Genomic DNA, 24944 nt, shown 5'->3' on the forward strand with positions numbered 1-24944 from the left:
GTTTTCCTGGAGTAAATATGATGTATTGAATTCCTGAATCTAGCATAGTTAAAGACAAACATTATCTCTATATCGGATAATGGAATCTAAGGATCTGGCTAAACAATATCCTTTCAGCAATAGTCAGCCTGATATAAGTGAAGAAAAAGGTCGGCCAGTAGCACAGAACAATTTGTTCCAATTGGAATGCCGACCATTTGTAGAAAAACATTTGCACCAAAATGGACAAATATGTTCATAGAAAATTTTAGTATTTTCACAATCTCTTCTTTGTTGTGTTTAGAAGATAATATGAAATAGTATGGAGAATTGCTACCAAATACTACATATTTGTATCCAGGTGTAAGTTTTTTTCACTCAAACCCTGAGCAAGCCAATAAGATGAAAACCTGTCTAAATGGATTCCTGAGTGACCTATTCAGCACCTTCATTTCAACGCCAATGGAATTTGAATCTATGGAAAACTGCGTTCTGTGAAAACCTAATTCATTTCTCAAGTGTGGAAGGTGTTCAGTTTAAAGTGATTTTATCACACAAGTATACCTTATTTATGACTAAATTAAAAAACACAAAGTCTCAGTCAGAATGTAAACCAAGTTTTCGCATACTATGAAATACGATAGACCTCAGTAATGTAGATGACAACTCCCCCTCCATTTTTCTTTTCTTTAGTTCCATCATATTTTTTTCTTTTTTATTCTTTTCATTTCATCAATTTTTCTTTTAATTATTCTTTTTCAACTAGTTCAGCATACAAAATTTTATATCTCTGGCTTTTAAAAACAATTAAATTCATCAAATACCTTTTATTTTCTCATACATCAACTACACTAACCATAACAAATACTGTAATTGTACCTATTTTCGCCGGTACTTAATTTCACGATTATTCATCTATGAATTAATTCTTAGATACAGAAATAGGTAAAATTACAGTACATTAATCCAATACTACAGATTTGTGTGTACTTCCTTCTCTCACAAAAAAGCAATCATGAAAAATGGAATGAAAACAATGACTGCAAGATGATTTTCAAAAAATAGTGCTACAACCACATGTGTAATCATTCAATTTCAAAAAGGGTGACAGTTTAAATAGTTTTAAAAGACCTTTATTATCCATAGAACTAATGCTTCATATTTAAGTCTAAAAGATGGTAATATGATACAATCAAAAAGGTTTTGAATGATTCAGACATAATACACGTATATCAACAATGTTATAATTAAGCACTATCATTATGTAAAAAAAAATAGCACTTTTAATTATGTAAAAAATAATGATACTACCAATGGACTATATACAATGATCAAAGTTGCAAAACTTAAATGGTTTAATATTAGAAGCAAAAAAAACGTAACTCTATGGGACTTCATATATGAATTAACAATATTTTCAGGTTATGGAGAAACCGCTGAACTTATTACCTATCATTTATCCCCCCCCCCCCTCCATAAATACATTTCATGAAAAATATTTACTCTACATTCAACCCACACAAAAGCTCATAAAAATATGAAAAAAAAAGTATTTACTAAGTGGTGAATTTGTTCTTCACTAGTCTTTTGTTAACTGTCATCTGATGAAAAAAATTAGGGTTGGTAGGCCACATTTTTATTGCCCTGGAGATTGCTATTTTTGACATAATGGTGGGTTTGGTTAGGGACAAAACTTCTGGAAATTAAATTTAAAAAAAAAAAAAGTAAAAGGTCAAGAAAAAAAAAAATAGGATCAGTCGGGCGGGAAAGAGTAAAACCACATTTTTTTCCTGGCCTAAGAGATAAGAATCTAGTTTATTCAAAGTTATGTCTCATGAAATATTTATGTGTCAAAACAAGACATATTCTCCTCAGTAATGATAATACACAATTTTAAATTTTAATTGAAACCACCTAGTAAATTATTGTTAACCGAGTCATTTCAGATATACCACTACATTGCACCTCTCAACAACAGCTTCAACATGATCAATCGCATTAAGGTACAGAATCAAACAGCTGCCTGATGATAATGTTAAGTTGTAAATCACTGTTCCATATTGTTGTCTTCATCTGCATCCTCAAACTGATCATCCATCTGAGCTTCATTTCCATTTTCTATATCTGAAAAAAAAAATCACTGCATATATTCAACCAAATAAATCAATAATCCTCTTTACCCATAAATATTCAAACAAAAAATGTGTTGTACACAACTGTTGTTATTGGACTAGCAACAAAGGAAAAGAGTCAATAAGGCAGCAACCAAATAATCTGTGAAAAAAAAATAAAAACAAAATTACTATGGACTACTTATTACAATTATTAATAGGATAATCAACTGGAAAGAGTGAGTAAGCAAAATTTTATCACAAGTGCTGAAGAACGCTTAGATTTAATGAGTGTGCAGAACTTGTTCCATGCATGAGTTTTCAAGCATTCTTGGTACGAGTGATCCTATTTTGGCTATACATAATAACCAATGGATTATTTTAAAGATTTTCTTCATAATTTATCAATATTTTCAGCATGAATTTTTAATTCTGTGATTGGTGGATTGATACCAAAGTTGTGACATTTTGACGTTCGAAAGTCTGAGAATGAAAGTACTGAATTTATTTCACAGAGTGAATAATTGAAATTTAATACAATGGGAACATTCAATAAAAAAAATGCTATCTACACAATAATAGATTGTCTATCACCTTGTTCAAGCAGATTTGTCATACTACCAAAATCATTAGATTGTCTACAACATGTCCTAACAGATTTGTTTTACAACTTGCAATTATAAAGTTGTCCATCATCCTGTCCTAACAGATTTTTCTTACTACCAAAATAATTCAAATGTCCGCCACCTTGTCTGATCAGATTTCTCTTACTACTAAAATAATTAGAATGTCCATAACCATGACCTAACAGATTTGTCTTACTACTTACGATTATTAGGTTGTCCATCACCCTGTCCTAACAGATTTTCTATGTGTTGTAGATTAGCCTGCCCCTGTTGTGACAGCTGATTTATCCCATCCTCTCCTTCATACCATCCTTCATCTGTAATGCATTACATATATCACATTGGCAAAACATAAAAATGACAGCATGTTGCAATTCCTGAGTTTATTGCCATATCATATATTTTTAATTTGCTTAAATGAATTTTCATCCTGGTGGAGTTGTGGCCCTTTTGACATATACACCATAACTAATCTTGTTATTACTAGATTTTTTCCCCCTTCATTTTTCTATTCGTAATTCGTAATTTTAGGGTAGTAAAAACAAAATCCCTCCTAATTAGCTTTCATAGAATATTGCCTATAAATTAAATTAACTTTATATGGCCTTGGAGTCATCGTGATCAGTATATTTAATATTTCTGTAAATAAAAATTTTGTTTGTTTGTCCTTTCCCTTCATTTCAGGAATGATTGTTATAATTTTTTGGTCTATGAGGAATTAACCTCAATCACATGGTGCACACAAAATAACCTGCATAGCAGATTAATTTCAAGTGTGCACCATGGGCATTGAGTTTATTTCAAATAGACCAAAAAAAACATTGTTTGTTTGTTGGGGTTTAATGTCCGAGCAGCAATATTTCAGCTATATTCAGACGATGAACATGAAATTGATGATAAAATGAACATGAAATGATGATGAAATGAAAAAGGGATGGGACACAAGGACAATGGGGGGTCGACAAATTTTGATTGCCACTGGAAATAGGGAGAGGTGGGTAGGGTCGGGCAATTTAGCCTCCTGTGGCGAAGCCCTATGGTTCCTACTCCGGGAGAATACCACACTAGGGTTCTTTAACATGAGAGGAACGTGGCATCTTTCCCAACACGGTGCACCACTATGATTTGCGGTCAGGTTTTCCGTATTATAGCCTGACAACCCCAGCATGCAACACGCCAGGGGTACCCCATTCCACCACCTGAGGCACACATCCCAGTGGCTCTGTGGGCAGAGCGCCCCGGCTAGGGTTCTGAGCACTATTTAGTCGCCTTTTACGACAAGCTTAGTGCTGCTGCAGGCCTATTCTTCAAACATCTGGACCTGCACTGGGGAAAAAAAATATAGCAGTCAATCCTTATAATTTAATTTTAGTATAAAAATTTAAGGAGTAAATCAGCAAAAAAGATGACATCACAGGCTCATTACAAAATTTGGTCTATGGAATGATGGACTAAATTTTTAATCCAATCAGGGAGCATGTCACATCTCAAATTAAATTATACTGAGATAAAATAGGCCCTATCCAAATTATTTTATTATTTTTCCTAATCTAAAGTACATTGTGTTCTTTGAAAGGCAATTAAGTATATCTGTAGCGAACACCGACAGTGATTCTGAATTGTTTTTATAAAAAAAAATCCTAATGTCTTTGGAAGCTTAAACTAACAAAAAAAGTTGATATCCAGAGTTAGAAATAGTATCCTGCCCGCCAGCCTGAGACTGGCTAATTTTTGGCAGGGCTGGCTAATTCTAGCAAAAATCTATATAGACATATAGTATATATATTGAAAATTTGTATTTAGGACTGGCTAGAATTTGAGTGAGTTTCCTATCCTGTGATATCAGACAGCACTATTTATATACTTAGTCAAAACTACTTCTCCATTGACTCCATTAACACATTATCAAACTTGTCAATATTTACCTGTGTTTAATTTTGAAAATATTCGTTTAGGGCTGTTCCAGTAAAACATACATGGGACAGGGGGAAGGCACTTGAAAATTGGGGTAACCTCCCATAGAAGCAATATTTTTCAACTCCTACCCACCCATAGAGGTAAAAACCCAAGTTTTATAGGCACCAACAGAAGCAAATTAAAATTTATAAATATTCTTCAATAGTATTCCCATGGTGATACATTGCTTTTTTTTTTAATTAAGCTGCATGTGAGACATTTCATACAGATAATAGCAAGACATAGCATGATTTCATGAATGCTTCATTTCATTTATACATATTCTGTAGTTTTGCCTATCACTTACATGTTGCACATATTCATGTATAGACACGCTTTTACTGTCTGCGTTCATTTATCTGTATATTAAAATTCATATATACATTCTTTAACAGTATTCCCATGGTGATTCTTTAATTTTTTATATATTTCAGCTGCATGTGACATACATGTATTTCATACAGATTATAGTAAGACATTGCACAATTTCATGAATGCTTCATTCCATTTACACATAATCAGTGTTCTAGCTAGTATTTGAAAATAGAGGGTGTGCAGGGAAGAGGGCACTTTAACACATAGCATATTTTTTCAACCAAAAAGGAACATTGGTGTATTTGAAGTTTTTTTTTTAAATTTATGTTTCCATTAAGTCAGAAATATCTTTATTCACTGTTTTTTTTTTCTTTTCTTGTATGTATGTGTTCTTATTAAATAATACAAGAATGATGTGTAGACAAAAATTAACATTACTTTTGTAAAATTTAAAGCAGTATACTATCACACCATAAAGAAGATTAAGGGCAAATGATTCTTAGCATTTATGACATACTATGAGACAAAATGTTGCACGAAATGTAACCAATATTCAATATTGCTCAAATTCAATTTCAAAATCATATTATTTTCTCCAACTAATGTAATAATAACTTTTGAAAAATTACCTGTAATGTTGATGATATAGAAAATTTTACAAAGAATTGAACTGACAGAGATAACTGACATATTGAATAAACAAACATGCAACGTGCATTGTTTACACCCATGGTTCTACATAACACAGACCTGTCAACTTGAAAATATTTTTAAAATTTATTGTACAAAAGAAAATAATTATTAACCAATAATTGGCTATCCATGAAATTGTGATAGATCCAATCGTGATCCAAATTCTACTTGTAAATGATCATCACCTGACAACCCTGATCGGCTGAATGATCACCAATAATTACCTGAGGTATACCTGAGCGTTAACTACAACAGGATATGGTAAATGAAGGTCACACTTCTTAATTGGCTTTGTGTAATTTATTAACAAAAGTGTAATCTTCAGATAATTATAAATGGGGAATAAGGGGTAATATGGCAGAGGGGCGGGGCACTGCACCCCTCCATTTTTGCCTAGCTAAGACACTGATTAAAAAACATATATATTCCCTGTTTCTTGCATGTTGCATATATTCATGTATTCATGTATAGACTAATGCTTTTATCTCTTGTGCATTCATATATCTGTACATTAAAATCATTTCACAGGGCCTAATCTTGACATCAATGACAAGGAGAGGTTTTGCAAATTCTGTTTGAAAAATAACAATATTGACATTTTTGTCTAAGTAATTTATTACAAAAACTTCTCCCTCTCAAAGATAAATGGGAGAAGTGAGCACAAACAGGGAAAAGTTTTTGCCCATTTCTCCCTCTAGACTAGGCCCTGTCTCATATATTAACATTCATATTCATGCACACATATCCTCTTTTCAATGCATAGCTAAATCTTGATTTTTGTCTTGCCTAAGAGCAAATTCGAAGAAGGCCAGAATATAGGGATTACCTTTCTGGTATTCACATTTGTAAGAGTATTTGTCCATAGCAAATTTTCAACAACCACTTTATATCACAGGTCGATGATATTTGGTATGTGAAGAGAAATAGAAAATAATGCAGAAGTTTTATTGATCCACACTGTACAACAGTGACTGTCTATGAAGCTGGTGTATTACCATGAACTATTTTGTATCTCATCTAACCAGTTGAAATTTCTGTGTGTATCCATATGATTGCCTTGATAGTTGCGTGAAGTTTCCTAAAATCCAATTGTTTTATCGGGGATCAATGATTTCAAGAAAACTTCTCTTCTTGTATACCTAGCACCTTCAGCTGGAAATCTGCTGTATTTAAGCATCACTCTGTGTAGGTGAGGAAGAAGAGAGTATAAAGTAATATTGATGTTTATCAATATGGAAAATTCTGCTCATTTGCACACTGGGGGTTATCTTGTTCAAGGATATGGAAATCTTGTCCATTGTTGTAGACTTAACGACAATTTCTACGATGAAGAACAGAAGTAAAAGCCCTGTTCTTTGATAATTTGGTGTTTTTGTCACCTACACATTCACTCCATAGCCCATACCCTTTCATTTTGAAGTTTTGGAATGGGTTATTCTTGATATCAATATGCTATTACTACATAGTGATTTAACAACTGTACAATTTCAGTTTCAAAAGAAGTTTAATTGTGGAAGAGTTGCTTTGATAATTCAGACACACTGAATAGATATAAGAAGATGTGGTATGACTGCCAATGAGACAACTCTCCATCCAAGTCACAATTTATTTAAAGTATAAACCATAATAATAAGTCTAAGTACGATCTTCAACACGGAGCCTTGGTTCCCACCGAAAAGTAAGCTATAAAGGGCCACAAAAATTAAAAGTGTAAAACTATCCAAACGGGAAAACCAACAGTCTAATCTACATAAAAATCGAGAGACGAGGAACACTTATGAACCACATCAACAAACAACGGAAGTTGACATCTTTTCTGATGTTCGGGCATCTCAGGTCGCACCACTGCTCTGCAGCAAAGCCCCAAGAATACCAGAAGAATAATGTCAAAACAAACACAGGGCGATTTCCGGGCGGAACACCTGTAAAAATGGTGCGAACTTCCGGCAACAAAAGCGCGTAACTCAACTATACTAAAGGTTTATACAATGACAGGGATTCATTTTGGACCATTTCGAGAAAGTAAAAAACAACTTTCAACAGAATGTTCCTTCATTTTCCCAACAACCACTCACAGAAGCAAATTTCCAAGCCCAGTACTGTGCCATAGATGCATTTTCCACCAACCCACAACCAAGTATACATATTTTTTAAAATGCTGTACATGGGTCCCATGTATGTTTTACTGAAACAGCCCTTATATATTTATTATTACAAGTAAATGCAGCAATTTTTAATATGTGATAAGTCCATAATGTTTGAATCTTATCAAACATTGCAACTTATACCCATTTTCACATGGCTGTAACTATATCTCACTCCTACCTGGAATTCTTTATCATTTTCCTTGCCAGGTCTTTCCTTTTGAAAGTATGATAAAGTGTACATCACATGGTAAAATCTGTATCACATGCCATATTGCCCTCGACCAGCATCAGCCCTCATGCTGATATAGATATTTTGGAATGATACAGCATGTCAAACAGATTTGGTCATTATTATTCTATGTGTATATATCTTGTTTAATTATAATTTACCATCAAAATCTGAGTTGGAGTCATCTTCACATGGATGTAACATCTGACAGTCAGACATGGCTTGGTATAACTGGTCCACTAAAATAAAAAATGATAAGTCTGTGAATGATTAATAACAAAAGAAAACATCTACTTATATGAATATCAAAAATCAAATATTGCATTAAAAACAAAATGTACTGTAAATAAAGATTGAATGATTGATTATGGTTTAATGTCAGATATTTCATACATTTCCGGATGAGAATGACTGACCAATCAAACAGACCCAGTTTTGCACTAGTCCTTACGCTGACCTTGATCTTTATTGTGCTAGCTCACAGAAGCAATAGCCTCCAGGAAGGAATGGCACCCCACTCAGACACATTATTCTGACTCCAAGGCAACCGGTCATTACTCTATCCCCTTAAACTGCATGCTCGACGAAATGCAGTAACTACCAATTCTAAAGTCTTCGGTGTGACTCATCCAAGGATCGAACCCACAATCTCTCCAACTCATGGTGAGCACACTGCCCTGAGACCACTGGGATGGTATATAAATAAGGATAAATAGTTTACATTCATAGTAAAGTTTCCAAAATATGAAGAGTGATTATTCTTTGGTTCTATTTTATCAAAACATCAGGATTCTAGGTTCCTTGTTTAATCAAACCACAACTGTAAAAATTGGTAGCCCATAAAAATGCTACTAGATTATACCAACAGTACTACTTACACACTGTTTTGTCTGTTGGTACAAATCTCATTTCTGTTGCTGGATCGATATCCTCATGCTCTTCATCTGAACCTTCATCATTTTCACCAGTATTATCTACAAAGAAAAAAAATTAAAACTGAAATTGATGTGTCAATATGTGAATCTAAAAATCAAGTGAAGCCATCATTTAGTCTTCAGGGCATATTTGTATTTAAATCAATGTGGCTCTATTTGGATTTAAATACTTTAAATAGCCAAGATGATGCCTTCACAGATCTTGCAACTTTTTACAGCAAAGTTATTTATGAAAATGTTTAGATACTTATCATACAATAAATTCACCAAATATTGAATAAAAACAAGTTCTAAAAAATTTATTCAAGGGCATAGTAATCTAGACAATGGGCCAAGTGGTCATGGTCCGAGATGTCTGCGGGAACAGATGTCCAGTATTCAACTACTGGTCTGCAGGTAATACAACACTTTAAAATTTTGTACCAGATGGAATGAAGATTTACTCATTCAAACTTTATGGAAATACTATGAACTACTAAATTAATATAGTCTGAATCATCAAAAGCCACTATTAGACCAAACTACTTCATAGTAGTCAAGAAATTACCTATAGTTTGACCAGTCACATTTCGTCCATGGCCTACATGTAGGTTGTCAGGCACTGTCACATCCCCTACCACACTCCTGTGTAGGCTATTTTTAGTTAGCAACAAAAGCAGTCGAGAAAACATTTTAAAAATTTGTCATCAAGATTGTTTGCACACTTGATGGGAAGGTTGAAAAATGGTTCAGAAGATACTTTTTTTTTTTACATCTATTAATACATGGCTAAATAAATAACATGCCAAATAGTTTACAAAATTTTGATGCCTCCACATGACTGTATAGTAAACACAGTAATTTATAGCATTCACTTTAAAATCTCATACTACACTGTAAACATATTAATTTTTGCAGTAACTAATTTCCACGAATTCTGTCAAAACATATTTGTGGGTATTAATTTTAACGTGTTTCAAAAATGATTTCAGTTATATAGTGTTAATTTTGACAGACATACACTAACCTGTTAAGTCACCATCCACCATAAGGTATAAACATTCCTGAGGGAATGATGATAAATCTCGGGATATAGCATGGATACTGATTCCAGGGTACTGCAAGGAGAAACCTTGTCCTTCATGCTCTGTGCTTTGCCATGACAAACAACTAAAACGTGTAAAAAAAATATATATAAAGGCAGTCAACAAAACTTCATTACAGTTAAGAATACTGGCACAATTTAGTTACATGTTGTATAGGTACAATGTACATTTTAATGTTAATTGAAACTGAAAAGATGACTCAAATAGCCTTTAGACTAGACTTGCTACAAGTCCATCTTTTTAAGATTAAGAAGAAATGAAAATGTTTATTGATTGCATGTATCAATATACTAATTATGATTTTTTAGGGGGAGCAGTTAGTTGTGGCATTATCAGAGAGGTTAATTACACAGATTTTTTGTGTCATTTAGTATAATAAAGAGGGACTTGTAGTTGTAGCCAGTGCACCTTTCAGTCAAACATTAAATAAATTCATCATTGTTCGTGGACACTCATTAACAAATAATCTAACCATAAACTCACAGATTCCGACTGTAAAGCCAGAACCTGCTTAGAGAATAACATGTCACTTGTAACATTATATAGGCCCAAAATATATTATACACCGCCTAAGTGGTTTGGTAGGGTATTCGGATAATATGGCGTTTACCTTTCGGCAATATACAATGTACCGTTTCCAAGGGGTTTATCGCCAACAAATGCAGAAGTATTTTCTTGCTTTTTCCGAATCCCTTCATCAGGAGGGGAGCAAGAGCTTAAAAGCACCATTTCTTCCTTTATAACCATACGTCCAACGTGCGTCTATGTTGTTCTTTCGTACAGTTTCTCAGGTTATTATCTTTTTTGAAGAAAAAGTCCGAGAGAGTTATCGCGCCATTGTCTGGATCTTGAAGGCGGTTGAATGACAAACGTTTTGTCTATAGTATATTAAGCACTATTTATATTTATTATGATCAAAAGTCATCTGTGAGGGGTAAATATTAATGATTTCTTTGTGAAAACAACCGTTTTTCTTCATATTTATTGTGTATTTCGATTCCATTGTTATAGTTGATCTTTAAGATTTGAATTATAATTATTTTAAATTATACTGAATGACAAAGCTCCCTATAAACTATAAAGAACTGAGATATTTTAACAACACAATTTACATTTTAAACTATTTCATGATAACAAATTTCATGATCACAAAAAGCTGTGTCATTTTACATCAGTAGTACATTATGAGGGTGGCTGTGTGTTTAAAGCACTAGACATGTAGTCATGAGGTTGTCACCAATGACACTGTGGGTTTGAGTCCCACAATGGGGCCACATGCATTTAGGTTATCTTCCCTAGCCCATCCCAGGGTTTCACCGATTTTCAAGCCTGGAATTTTAGGCTTTCCTCCCAAACAAGCCTGGCAACAATGTTAATAGTTGACAATAGCCAAATAGCCAATTGGTTGTAAATCTTGCTGTCGGTTATAAAGCTTCACAGATTTTATGTTAACTGTTGGCTTGTTCACTGATGTTTTATGAAATTTACTTTTACCTTTAAGATAATTATGAAACCTTCAATGCTCCCAAAGAAATATGAATACAAAATAGCTTTCATGATTTTTGTCAGCCCTGATTTGATATTATGAGGCAGACATAAAGCCTACATAGAGGGTTAATTTCCAATCAAGAAGTAGGCTTCATTATGTTCATGCCATTATCATTTTTGTCCAGTTTGATTAGGATATTTTTATCAGAGCCGGCAACAGACATTCCAGATATAATTTGTAAAATCATTGACCAAACAGTTCAGGGTTCAGCATAGAAAGCTGGGTTTTATCGATTTCTTCAATTGGAATTACAATGTATGTAGCTACTGATGTATTGAACAGAACAGAGATCAAATTTCAAACTTTTTTCCACTAGCTTAATTTAGCAAGTACAGAAAATTTACACTTGCTAAATTAAAGTTTTTTGGGTAATTTCTGGACCTATATGACATATACATGTAGTATTCCAATAGCAAATTTTAGCAAGTGGAAATAATTTCTACTGGCCAAATTTAAATTTATCTTGCATTTAGCAAGTATTTCCTCTTAAATTTGATCACTGCAGAAGCTGAGAATATTCAGACATCAAATCAAAGTACACTTACAATGGCCATAAATGTGAAAACAGGAATGTGAAATAATCTCCATACAGAACCGAATATATTCAATACATGTAATAACTTTTATAACAATATATAGTAACATGATAACTTTTGCATTAAAAAGACAAAAGAATTGCTTGATGTTAACAGACATTCAGATGTTCTGTCAATTTTGTACTTCTTTGTCATTTTAAGGCTTCACTTAAATTAATCATTGTTTCCCCTTAGTCTGACCCTACCTGCTAGATAGGTAGGTAGGGTAATTTTTTCCCTTAAATTTCATCCATTCTGTGAAAGCCATCATCAAAGAATTTGAAAAAAACATTGCTTTGAAAATTTGAAAAAAATCTTGTCAGAGAATGGCAATAAAATTATCTGGACAAGGCAGTTTTATGGGTAGCTACCTTTAGATTTAGGAAAAAACAAACATAATTTTAATTTTAATTTTGGCCTTAAGGTCATATTTTAAGGAATATCTCTGGCAAGGAAATAATGTCCACACTCAAGAAAACAACTTCATATCTGGTGAACCATCATTATTACATAATTTGTTTTGTTTGTAAAAATATCAAGTTGTGTCTTGGGTGTGGAGTCTGTGGACATAGTTTTCTGGATGTAAATGTTTCCGTAAGAAAAATACAACTGTAGCAGTTTTTGATAAACTATTTATAATTGTGGCACCATTATGACAACATTACAATGTACTAGGCTCTCTTTTTCCTAATATTTTATATATACACCACATCTAACGACTATTTTGATGATGCCACTCGCCCACGGTGGACAGATCAAGTTGTCCAGGCTTTGCCTACCCTTAATGCCCACAGTGGTCAGACGTCAACTTGCCCACTGTGTCAGGTTTACAGTATAGTGTCCACGCCCACGGTATCCAGTGGATGTGTGATAACCTGTTGATTGTATTTAATCCATGATCGGCAATTTTATTACAGAGTTCAAACGGTTGACAAGTAAAAGAACAATGTGTTAGTCATTACCTTGACCATGAGATGTCAACACAAATTTTAATTTCTCCACTCCTGGAGTCCGTAGTGGAGATATTATGAGCGTAGTCACCATTTTCAAAAACTGTCTGTATTTTACTCTCCTGTCTTTATACCAAGGGATATTTAATGGTTCTAACACTTTAATAACATTTCTCAGTTATGGACAGAAAAATATTGATAAGTAATGAAATGGAGCAATTTTATCCTAGTTTTGACTTTGATGGAGTCATAGTAATCATAGGAGTCTTTTTTTGTACACATTTTGATACAGTATCACTCAAGCCATCTCTATGTAACATAAACATTGCAAGTTCTTTTTTCCTTCAAGTACAATTGTTATAGCAATAAGACCAATCTTCAGGTTTTCAGTATGTCTAGCACATTACACACTATACAGTGCCAAGTGCCTTCTCTGTGACTGTCTGTTTTAAGATCTGTAAATCATACATTTGTAGATATACATTGTATTCTACCATACATGTACATGTACATTAAACATTTGACCTGAGTCAGATTCTTCATAAAATGAACTTCAGTTTTCATTCTTCTTTTTGGATTTGAATGGCTAATGACTGGAAGTCATTTCTAAACAATAATTTCCTATGCTAAGATGAATAAACCCAATAACTTTCAAAGGTGAATATCATGAAATGAACAAATGGATATTTTAAATACCCAGGATTACTCATTAAACAACAGCTTTTTAGATGCAAAGAAGAAATGGAGTTGCAATAAATTTCAAATATACATGTACATGACTCATGAGTAATCAAGGAAACCAAGATTCTACATGTACACAAATGTAGCAGAAATCAAAAGAATGTAGTCCAGGGACTTAGACCAGACATGGAAAACAGACACATACATGTACAACAAAGAACATTAAATGACCAAAATAATACACGTATGCATAAAGCAATTAAAGTAAATGAGCAATTGGACTCTACTAAAAACTCAGAGCATGGACCAGGTGCAATGGTAGGGTGTGTCCTCTGCTTTTCTAGAAACACACTGTACACTGTAACAATCCATGAGTTCATGATGGCGACCATAAAACTTCTGTAGCGATGACTTCAGTCTTGTAGCAGCATAACACTGTTCCAGAAGTCTAGTATGGTTCATGTATCTTACATGTACATGTAGTTCTAGGTATATATAACAAGGCTTCATCTCATTACATCTCCATGGGTACAAAGCTTGTAGATTTTGAAGTGCCAAAATATTTGGAAAAGAGATTTATTCCCAAATACATGTATTAGTGTTTGATTTTGGAAAGTTACATGTATGGCTGTTGGATTATTTGGTCAAACTTGTCAAATTTCCATGGTGACATCATTTTGTAGGATAAAACAAGAAACTCCTTTTTCAGTCTTTTCAATTGTTGTAATGAGAGGAATACAATTTAAAAGGTCTTTCTAATTGTGAATCCAATTTAAAAAGTCCAAAGTCTGTGGTAAATGATACATGTATTAAAACTGTTAAGGCCATAGTAGAAAGATTCCTTGATTCTCATCTCAAGTTTTGTTCAAATTTAAGGGTGGGCAGACAAATTTTTTTATCAATTTCAGTGAAAAATGCTGTCATTTTGATAGAAACTGACCTAAATTGGGGCAAGAAAAAGAAATTTGAATATTTAATGGAGGGAGAAAAAATCTGTTCAAGAGGGGATGAGAATCTGAAAAATTTGTTTTATTTTGGCCTTATAGAAACAAGCGAGTACATCTGTTGATGTATAAATAATGAATTAGTCAAAATTGCATGTATAATGTACCAGAAATGGTCACACAATTTGTATGCTTCAGAAATGTCTCCATTTTCAAATTTGCACATCGGACAGTGGGTTTAAGCTTAATTGGATATTGATTGGCGTGATTCAGGTTCAGTGTGTAGAAAATAGATTGCTATTTAGAAGTATGTGTACCATAAACTTCCCTTGGGGTAAAAAATTGTTTTAGTAATAGAAGTTTAATAATGTGAATCATAAGGTACAAATGCTCCATTTTATGACCTGCCAAATCAGAAAATGTCAGAGGAGCTGCATTGTTTATATTGAAGTTAAAGTTTTAATGCTGTTCTATTCTTTGCTTAATTTCCACAACAGTAATTAATATTTTTTATCATCCCTTTAGTTTTTAACCCTTTTATAGCAGTTTTATTTTTACATGAAGGAAATTATTTGAATCTACATGTATTTGAAAGCTAAGATTTTTTATGTGATATATGTACACAGACATATTTTTTACATCAACATTTCTAGATTATTCTTTTTCAACATAATTATAAGGAGGTCAGAACTTCCTATGACCTCAGGGTCAAATATTTTTGTACTTGTACAATGTATTTTCATTGTAATTTTTGTTGCTACACTAATTTTCAAATCTTCCTGAATAAATTTTGTCTGAAATCTCCTAGCTACTTAGCTTTTAAATAAGTATCAGATCCTCAGGGAATAACCATGTTAAAGAAATTAAATAAATCTGAAAAAAATATTGCAAGATAGTACAGATGAAAAGGTGGTATTAATATGAATTAACAAGTAATTTTTTCCTGCATGTACATTTAATGATGGCATGTCTTCATTATCATGAACATATGTATATTTACAGAATTTTGAAAATTACAACAAGTCCCAAGGGATATATGAAAACTAAAAAAAAACTGCTGGAAAAATTGTAGTACAAATGACTCAATTTTAAACATGTTATCCATATTTTTGTTGGCCTTTAATTCTTGCTGCAGCAAAACCATGCAACATATTTAAAATAAAACATTTACATTTAGGATACATACAAAATACTCCTATGTAACAGTTTTTGTAATGAGGAATTCAATTGGATAATAAAACAAAAATTCAGGACGTCAATTCCATGATTGCCAGTCTCAAATTTTAAACACATCATGTCACATGCACAGATTTATTAAACCAATTTTCAAAGTGGGGAATATATGGTGATGAGGGTGTCTGTCTATCTGTACTTGCTTTCTTCGGTCTGTTCTTCCATTACACTGTGGGTACCCATCTCTCATCAGTTATTTTTAATTGTTTTCACAGACATATTTCAAGTTCGATTGGAATGGAGATATCCGTATTGTTTTTGAAGATTTGTCATCAAATCCAGGATCGATGCCTTCAAATCTTGAAATAAAATACAGATACATGTACCTCCTAAATGTGCATATTGATCTTAGTTACTGCTTACTTGTATTTACATGTATTTGTATTTTTTCAACAGCAGCTTGTTTAGCTACATGTACTAAGGTACCTGGTACATATACATGTAGGATTGACACATTTAAATGATTTTATACATGAAATTGATGAGTGCAACAGCATCTGAACATAGGGATCCTTTACTGCAAAATATTGACCTAATAGAAAATTTGTCAAAATTTTCTAATTTTTTGTCACTTTTCCAACATTGGTGAAAAATAGGTGTTTCTGAGTGACAAATAAATAGAGAATAATGGTACATATAATTTTGGATCAAGGCCAAATTGCTTATACAATTGACTTATTATTGATTACATCCAGATCAACTCATCCTGTTGCTTATACTTTATACCACTTCATCAGATACATGTATTAATTATTCAAGTGGTTTTAACAAACATTTAACATGCAAAAATATACCTATGTCAATAATTGATCTTCATGGATATTTTTAACAAAACAAAACTAAGGTATTGATTGGGATGCTTCTTTCAACTGTAAGTAATTAATGGTTGTTGTCTATGAATAAGGGAGGTAACTCATGAAATCTTGATGTAAAAATTCCCTAGAGTGAATTTCTGGTAAATCATTATTATACAATCAATGCAAAAGGGAGGTAACTCATGAAATCTTTACGTGAAATCCCCTAGAGTGTAATTTTGGTAAATGTAATTCAAAATATATCATGTGAAAGTGTTATATCATGCAATATTGTCTGAATTATTCATTGGTATAGCATTTTTTCTGAGCTTTTTGTTAAAGACTGAAAAGAGCTGAAATATATTTGTATATTTGTATACAAATGTAAGTATTCATCCAGGCTCTTGCATACATGCACCATGGTTAACATTACATTGAAATAGCTGGAAAATACCACTGATGAGTATCAAACAGTGTTTATTAACAATTTACTATTAAACCTAAAGAAGGTAGAGTAAGAACCAGAAATAAACAAAAAGGGGTGAGCAATTTTTTTTTTATTCAAGACAAAAATAAGTTCTGTAGAATTGAATTAAAAGTGCAATACAAAATAATGAAATTGCATTATTTTGTATTTAATTATATTCCTTTCTTGGAATTTTTCATGTTAAAACATACAGGAACATTTTAAAAAAATGCAATGTCATAAAAGGGGGGGCAGTTTACTTCCTTTGATCATTTTATGGACAGTGCATGTACAAATTTCTGTAGTTGTTATTTGTTCAGATAGAATTTTAAATCTTGGTTTTAAAAAGTATTGATGTAAATTTTGAGGTAAGAGAAATCTGATAATCAACAAGTCATTGTTAGCTCACCTTGCCAAAGGCCAAGTGAGCTTATGCCATCACTTGGCGTCCATCATCATCGTGGACACATTTTTAAAAATCTTCTCCTCTGAAACTACTGGACTGACAGGTTTTAAACTTGGGATGATTGTTCCTTAAATTCAATGAAAGTTGGCATATATGTTTCTTAGGGTATCCCACATGAAATGAATGTTGGGATTGTTGATTCATCAAAAAACATTGCCGCCATTACTAAAAATAGAACAATAGGGGTCAGATGGCAGTGTTTGGCAAATAACTCAAAAACATTGCCTTTAGCAAATTTTTGGCAGGGTAATATTGTTCAGCATCATGAGACGGACCTATGCCGAAATTTTCAAAACAATTGGTCAACTGATGTAGGAGTTACGACCCCTGAAAGTTTTTTTTTGTTTTCGCATCTGCAACTTTGAAAATCTTCTTCTCACAGAATTCAATGAATGTTGACATATATGTTCCTTAGGGTTTCCCACACAAATTGACCATTGGAATTGTTGATTCATGAAAAAACATGGCCACCATTACTAAAAATGGAACATAGTGGTCAGATGGCAGTTTTTTGCAAATAACTCAAAAACCATTGCTGGGATTAAATTGTTAAGTATCATGAGAAGGACCTACGCTGAAATTCTCAAAACCATTCATTGACTAATGTAGGAGTTATGACCCCTGAAACAGTTTTTTTGTGTTTATTTTTTTTTTTCACATGTACAAATTTGAAAATCTTCTCTGAAACCATTTAAGATCATGGATTGAAAATAAGCATAATAGTTCTTTAGTGTGTTGTGCTCAAAATGACTGTTGTGATTTTTAATCCGTGAATAGATATGGCTGCCTGTACTAAAAATGGAACTTAGGTGTCACAAGACAAGTTTTTGAAAAAAAATTCAAAAATTGTTGCCTTTAGCAAAATTCTGGTTCAGGTCATGAAAATGCTATTAAATGCATTTCTTGCATTTGACAATTTAGTTGATTTTAACTTAGCCTGTCTCATTCTTCAAATTTTTCAAATAAGCAAATGGTTAACCAGGTGAGAGATTCAGGCTCTCTTGAGCCTCTAGTGTTTAATACTGTTTCTCAATTTTGAACATCATACACATTTAACTTCATGTCAATTAATAGTCATTAAATATTTGAAGAATGGTGCAGGTCTACTGTCCTGTATTGGACATGTATTTGTAAAAATTAGAGAAAAGATTCTTATATCATATATTAAAAGTGATCATTACTCATGAGTCATGAATTGTACTTGATAGTTAAATTATTGTACTTGATCTTTGATGGTTAAGTTATTGTACTTGACCTTTGATGGTTAAGTTATTGTACATGTACTCAGTTTGGTTAAAATCATTGTAAAAGTACCATAATGTACTTGATGGTTAATTAATGTTTAAACAATTATACTTTGATGAATTAATAAATGGAATTGCTTCCATTGTGTTTCATATAGTCTTTTATAAATGTTGTCTGTTTAATAAACATTGGAATATGCAGGTTTTCATGTCCACAAATTACAAATTGACCCAATCTGCTAATTTGGGGAAATTCTTTATATACAAAGGAATTTGTCATTTATGTAGAGCATCAAATTGATTAATGACTTTCTTAGGACTGGAGAACAAACAAATAGAATCTTTTATGTTCAAAACTCTCTTACATGTAAATAAATTGGATAGTTTCTTGTAAAACTAAGGTAATAATAGGCATTAAATACTATTTGTTGAGTAGTTGACATTTTCACAGAGTTAGATTATTTGACATCTGAGATTCAAATGACTATATTCTGGATCATTATTGAATTCTGCTTTCAAATCAAAAAGTGCTTTCTAAATGCCAAGACAATCATTACTGCCTTTAAATGGAAGTATATGTATATAGGCTCAAAGAAAGCAGTTCTTATTTTTATTACTTAATCAATATTTTGCTCTTTAGTGGAAGATTTCCTCAAAGGTCATTTGAATTTATTTCTTGATGAGAATGTGATTACAGAAATAGTTGCATTTAAATTGAACTTTATGTCTGTAAAATTATTGCTAGCATGTTTAATGAGTTCAAATCTGGCAATAGTCCGAGAATATTTCAGCCTACATGTACATGTATATAAACCCAACTGCAGAAGCTTTTATTGAATGTATCAAATATTTTGCTTTTAATTTTGCAGGTACAAAAATATAATTTACACTTTATAGAAGGTGTTTTTTTTTTTGTACTTGTACATGTATATTTCATATTTCTTTCTAAAAGATAACTATAAAATTGGCTAAAATTTAAATATATACATATATATAAATATATATACAAACGTCTCAGAATGTGACGACTCTATTCACTATACTGCTCCATCGGATCAAATTGATACAGGGAAGATATATAAACGTATAGAAAGGTCTGAAAAGTTCCCAATGATGTTAGAACTGTCAAATTTGCGAAGCAAATTTTGGTCGTTCCCTCTGCGGGACTCGAACTCTTACCGCTGTGACATCTATGGCAACACCGCCTGCACTAAGTCCAGCGCCCTAGACCACTCAGCCAGCTAGGCTATATAAAAATATAGCTTTCGCTGGCCGGGTCATTCCTCCTCGTAGGATTAATCTAGGGCTGTAACTTAGTACACAATGTATGGTAGTACGGGACAGTTCATTTTAGATGTTATTATGTAGGATAGAGGATCAAATTAATGATGCATGTCACAACAAATCAATATTATACAAACCTCTTAGAATGTGACGACTCTATTCACTACACTGCTCCATCGGATCAAATTGATACAGGGAAGATATATAAACGTATAGAAAGGTCTGAAAAATTTACAACGATGTTAGAACTGTCAAATTTGTGAAGCAAATTTTGGTCGTTCCCTCCGCGGGACTCGAACTCGTACCGCTGTGACATCTATGGCAACACCGCCTGCACTAAGTCCAGCGCCCTATACGTTTATATATCTTCCCTGTATCAATTTGATCCGATGGAGCAGTGTAGTTTGTATAATATTGATTTGTTGTGACATACATCATTAATTTGATCCTCTATCCTACATAATAACATCTAAAATGAACTGTCCCGTACTACCATACATCATGTACTAAGTTACAGCCCTAGATTAATCCTACGAGGAGGAATGACCCAGCCAGCGAAAGCTATATTTTTATATAGCCTAGCTGGCCAAGTGGTCTAGGGCACTGGACTTAGTGCAGGCGGTGTTGCCATAGATGTCACAGCGGTACGAGTTCGAGTCCCGCAGAGGGAACGACCAAAATTTGCTTCGCAAATTTTACAGTTCTAACATCGTTGGGAATTTTTCAGACCTAAAAATATATCTATATCTATATATATATATATATATATTTTAGCACTTATTTATGATCTTTGAATATTTGTGCAGAAGTAATAGATACATTTGCATTGATTAAACAAACATTAGTTTTCATTTGGTAACAGACCTAATGAGAACAGTAAACTTGATAATAATTTACATGTATAAATTTTAAAATTTCCCTTTATTTTTCTTATTTCTGTTGATCTTTAGAAAGTCAGGAATGATAGACGTTACCATTTGTAAATGCTCTGCATTGTTCTTTTTTAGATTTGACAAATAAAATTGAACTTATTAAGCTATCCATTAAATTTGTTGAAGGAGAAAAAGTGCTTAAAATTTAAGTGAAAAGAGCACCTCTCTTTATCATCCACTTTGTATTTCTTACGCAAGCAAACAAGCTTGTAAAACCCTCTTAGTTAGGTCAAAATAAAAAGTATTTTTGATTCTCATCCCCTCCCAATCAAATTTTTCACTCTCCCCAAGAAATTTTATATTGATTTTTCACCTATTTAGGTAAATTTCTTTCAAGTTAACATCATTTTCACTAGAATAGATAAAAAAATAGAACTTGCCGGCCTGCCCCTAATTTCGAAAATCTAGGAATTTTTTAATGATGGCCTCAGTGGAAGATGAATAGCCAAGTTTGGTAAACTTCTGATCTCTTTGTGAAAAAAAAACAACAAAAAACAATAAAACATGAGCTTTAGTTTGGCTTTAGGAAACCTCTGATCCATGTGTAAAAATGACAATAAAAATTGAGCTTTAGTTTGGCTCTGGGAAATCTCTAGTCCCTGTGTGAAAAATAACAATGAAACTTGAGCTTAACTTGTAGTTTGGTTTGGGAAACCTGAGGTCCCTGTGTGAAAAAAAATGAATTATGAGCTTAAGTTTGGCTTTGGGAAACCTCTGGTCCCTGTGTGAAAAATAATGAAACACGAGCTTTAGTTTGGCTTTGGGAAATCTCTAGTCCCAGTGTGAAAAACAACAATGAAGTACATGTACATATATGAGCTTTAGTTTGAAATTAGCTTTGGTAAACCTCTGATTCCTGTGTGGAAAAAAACAATGAAGCATGAGCTTTAGTTTGGTTTTGGAAACCTTAGGTCCCTGTGTGAAAAATAATGAAACATGAGCTTAAGTTTGGGTTTTGGTAAACCTCTTATTCCTTTGTGAAAAATAACAATTAAACATGAGTTTTAGTTTGGGAAATCCCAGGTCCGTGTAAAAAACAACAATATATTATGAGCTTTAGTTTGGCTTTGGGCAAACTCAGGTCCCTGTAAAAATAACAATAAAACATTGGCTTTAGTTTGGCTTTGGGAAATCCCAGGCCCCTGTATGAAAATTAACAATAGAACATGAATACAGTTTTTTCCATGTATTGGTTCATTGATTGTTAATTGTTTTGTCAATTGTTTTGATTCTTAACCAGCATTTGAAGAGTACTAAAAATCAATTACATGAGGAGGGATGGTAATACAGTAGTAGCTACAATTTAAATCTGCTACTTCCATTTGTCAAGATGTTAGAAATGTATTGATCTGACAGCTTAACACAATGACAATATTTGACTTTCTGGACTCTGATTTAACACTAATTATGTGACAGTCTTTATTGACAAGCTAAAAGATACCGAAGACATCAGTCCTTTGGGGAAGTGGTACTCCAAAGACACTTATAGTTAATAGTTTATAAGTCTTTAGGCCAGGTTTTTGTAAAGCCTGAAACACGCATGGGTAAGACTGACCAATTGTGGTCTTTGGTGTGACTAACTGTATAGATGGAATCCAAAACAATTCTGGCAAGCACACTACCATGAGACAACCATTGCTATTAAACCTTGGTGCCTGTTTACTTTTTAAAAAATGTTACCACATAATAGCCCAAATATTAGTGTACCAGTCAAAAGTTTATTTTCTTAAAAAGTCCATTGTTGTAGACAATTCACGTGGGGTCTACGATTAATTAGGCCAGAGCATCAGAGCGGAAGTTCAAGCCACTATTTAAATGAGTCATTTGGCATTCATAAGTCTTTTTACTTCCTCTAACAGAGTCAGATATCTGTACCTATTAAAGTTGTCAAGGTCATTATAAACAGCTATTTTTGAAAACAATTCAAATTGAATTCTAAAAATTTTATTCAGCTGTTTTAGAAGATTTGGGGATTAGAAGATGATTCCCACTTAGTCATTTGACTAAAGACAAAGTCAGGAAACCTGAAATATTCATCCAGACAGAAAAACAAAAAAACGACCTGTAAAATGGCATCATATGATAAAAAATTTGTGAAAGTTTCATCAAATCTCATTCTGTGATTTCAGGAGAGATGTGGATTAGAAACTGATATGGACAAACAGATGTATGGACTTTTTTCTTCGTAAAATATACATTTGTTTGTATGCCTTGATAAACACAATCAAGATTTCAAGGCATATTGAGTAGAAATTAGTTTAATAAGATAATCTTATGGTGTTGGTCCCAAAGACACACAAAGCAGGGGATGTGAAAAAAAAGGACACACACAGCAGGGAATGTGAAAAAAAGTTACACAAAGTAGAGGATGTGAAAAAAAGACACAAAGCAGGGGATGTGAAAAAAAAGCAGAAAAACAAAATAAATTTGATCCAAATTTTTATCTCTGCTGTAATTAATAGTAATGAAAAATTTCTTGTAAGCTGTTGTACATGTATTTGTTTAAACCAAAACTTTGTACTTGTACATGTATTATATTTTGTACTTTCAGGATGTAAACTATACAAAGCCAAAGGCCTCACGTCATGCATGTATCAATAGAATGGATATAAACTGATTTTGATGGGTAAACATCATAGAGTAAGTTTTTTCTTTATGCTTTTATGAAATTACTGGTAAGCAAAATTTGTTGTTTTTATTGTAATTAGTAAATTTACATGTACTGGTACATAGATTGGCTCGAAAATTTTGTCAAATCCTGCAGTGATCTTAGTTGTTGGGAAATACTTGCTAAATGCAAGTTAAAATTCAATTTTGCTGGTAGAAATTATTATACCTTGCTAAAATTTGCTTGAGGAATTCTATATGTACAATTCAGTTCAAAAATTACTGTAGAAAGTATAATTCTTTCAGTGCTTGTTAAATTTATTTAGTGAAAAAAAATTCTTAAGTTCAATCCCTGTCTGTACTTGCTTCAAAACATGTAATGATAAATTAAATATAGTGCAAAATAGAAATGTTTACTTTGAATTACGTTATAATTAGAACATAGAAGAACTTTGAAGAAGGACATTCATTGCTTCTTGACTTCAAGGAATAACTTGGTGACACCAATGCAGACTTTATTATTTGCTTAAAAAGCCAGCCTGCGAGTTGTATCTTGTACTTTTCAGTGATTGTTTTTTTTTTTAATTTTTTATTTGACTGCCTTTAAGAAAAACAAAACTAAAGGATGGTTAATGATTTTGTGAAATCTGTCTAAACTGAACTTCTTTTGGACAGAAGGACTTCTTCATTATAGGCAGATGTTTTGTTTACACAGAATAAAATGCATTGAAATTGACAGAAGAGGATTATGGGCAATATCTTGTTTAGACAGGTTTTGGGTTAATTCAGGGTTTGGTTTAGTCAAGTTTATGTCTATTCAGTGTTTAGTTTAGACAGGTTTCTTGTTTGTTCAGGGTTTGGTTTAGACAGGTTTCTGGTTTGTTCAGGGTTTGGTTTAGATAGGTTTCTGGTTCATTAGAGTTTGGCTTAGTCAGGTTTCTGATTTATTCGGGGTCTGGTTAAGATAGGTCTCTGATTTATTCTTATTCAGATTTTGGATTAGTCAGATTGCTGATTTATTCAGGGTCTGGTTTAGGCAAGTTTCTGGTTTATTCAGGGTTTGGCTTAGTCAGGTTTCTGGTTTAGACAGGTTTCTCTTTTTATTCAAGGTTTGGTTTAAACAGGTTTCTTTTTATTCCAGGT

General features: G+C 32.7%; 2 protein-coding genes across 3 annotated transcripts in view; one reads left to right on the forward strand and one right to left on the reverse strand.

Annotated features, from left to right (window-relative positions):
• Nucleotides 1-791: 791 nt before the first annotated feature.
• LOC148626542 (methylosome subunit pICln-like) lies at nt 792-10874 on the reverse strand. Its single transcript, XM_088570605.1, has 6 exons — nt 10687-10874; nt 9998-10140; nt 8935-9030; nt 8218-8295; nt 2920-3033; nt 792-2103 (listed from the first exon to the last, which is right to left on the reverse strand). Exons 1-6 carry the CDS (start codon nt 10821-10823, stop codon nt 2027-2029), a joined length of 645 nt encoding a protein of 214 aa, XP_088426731.1. The 5' UTR covers nt 10824-10874; the 3' UTR covers nt 792-2026.
• Nucleotides 10875-10919: 45 nt separating this feature from the next.
• LOC148626543 (transmembrane protein 164-like) overlaps nt 10920-24944 on the forward strand; it is a 51692-nt gene continuing 37667 nt past the window's right edge. Inside the window, exons 1-2 of one of the 2 annotated variants that reach the window (XM_088570601.1) lie at nt 10920-11010; nt 23746-23834. The gene's annotated coding sequence lies outside the window, so the exon portion shown is untranslated. Of the gene's footprint in view, nt 11011-16742; nt 16880-23745; nt 23835-24944 lie in introns of those variants that run through there. The other variant, XM_088570602.1, reaches the window with a different exon arrangement.

This window comes from Perna viridis, chromosome 2 (assembly GCF_037379345.1).
Source record: "Perna viridis isolate PV_CMFRI_1.1 ecotype Kerala chromosome 2, ASM3737934v1, whole genome shotgun sequence".
Taxonomy (NCBI): domain Eukaryota; kingdom Metazoa; phylum Mollusca; class Bivalvia; order Mytilida; family Mytilidae; genus Perna; species Perna viridis.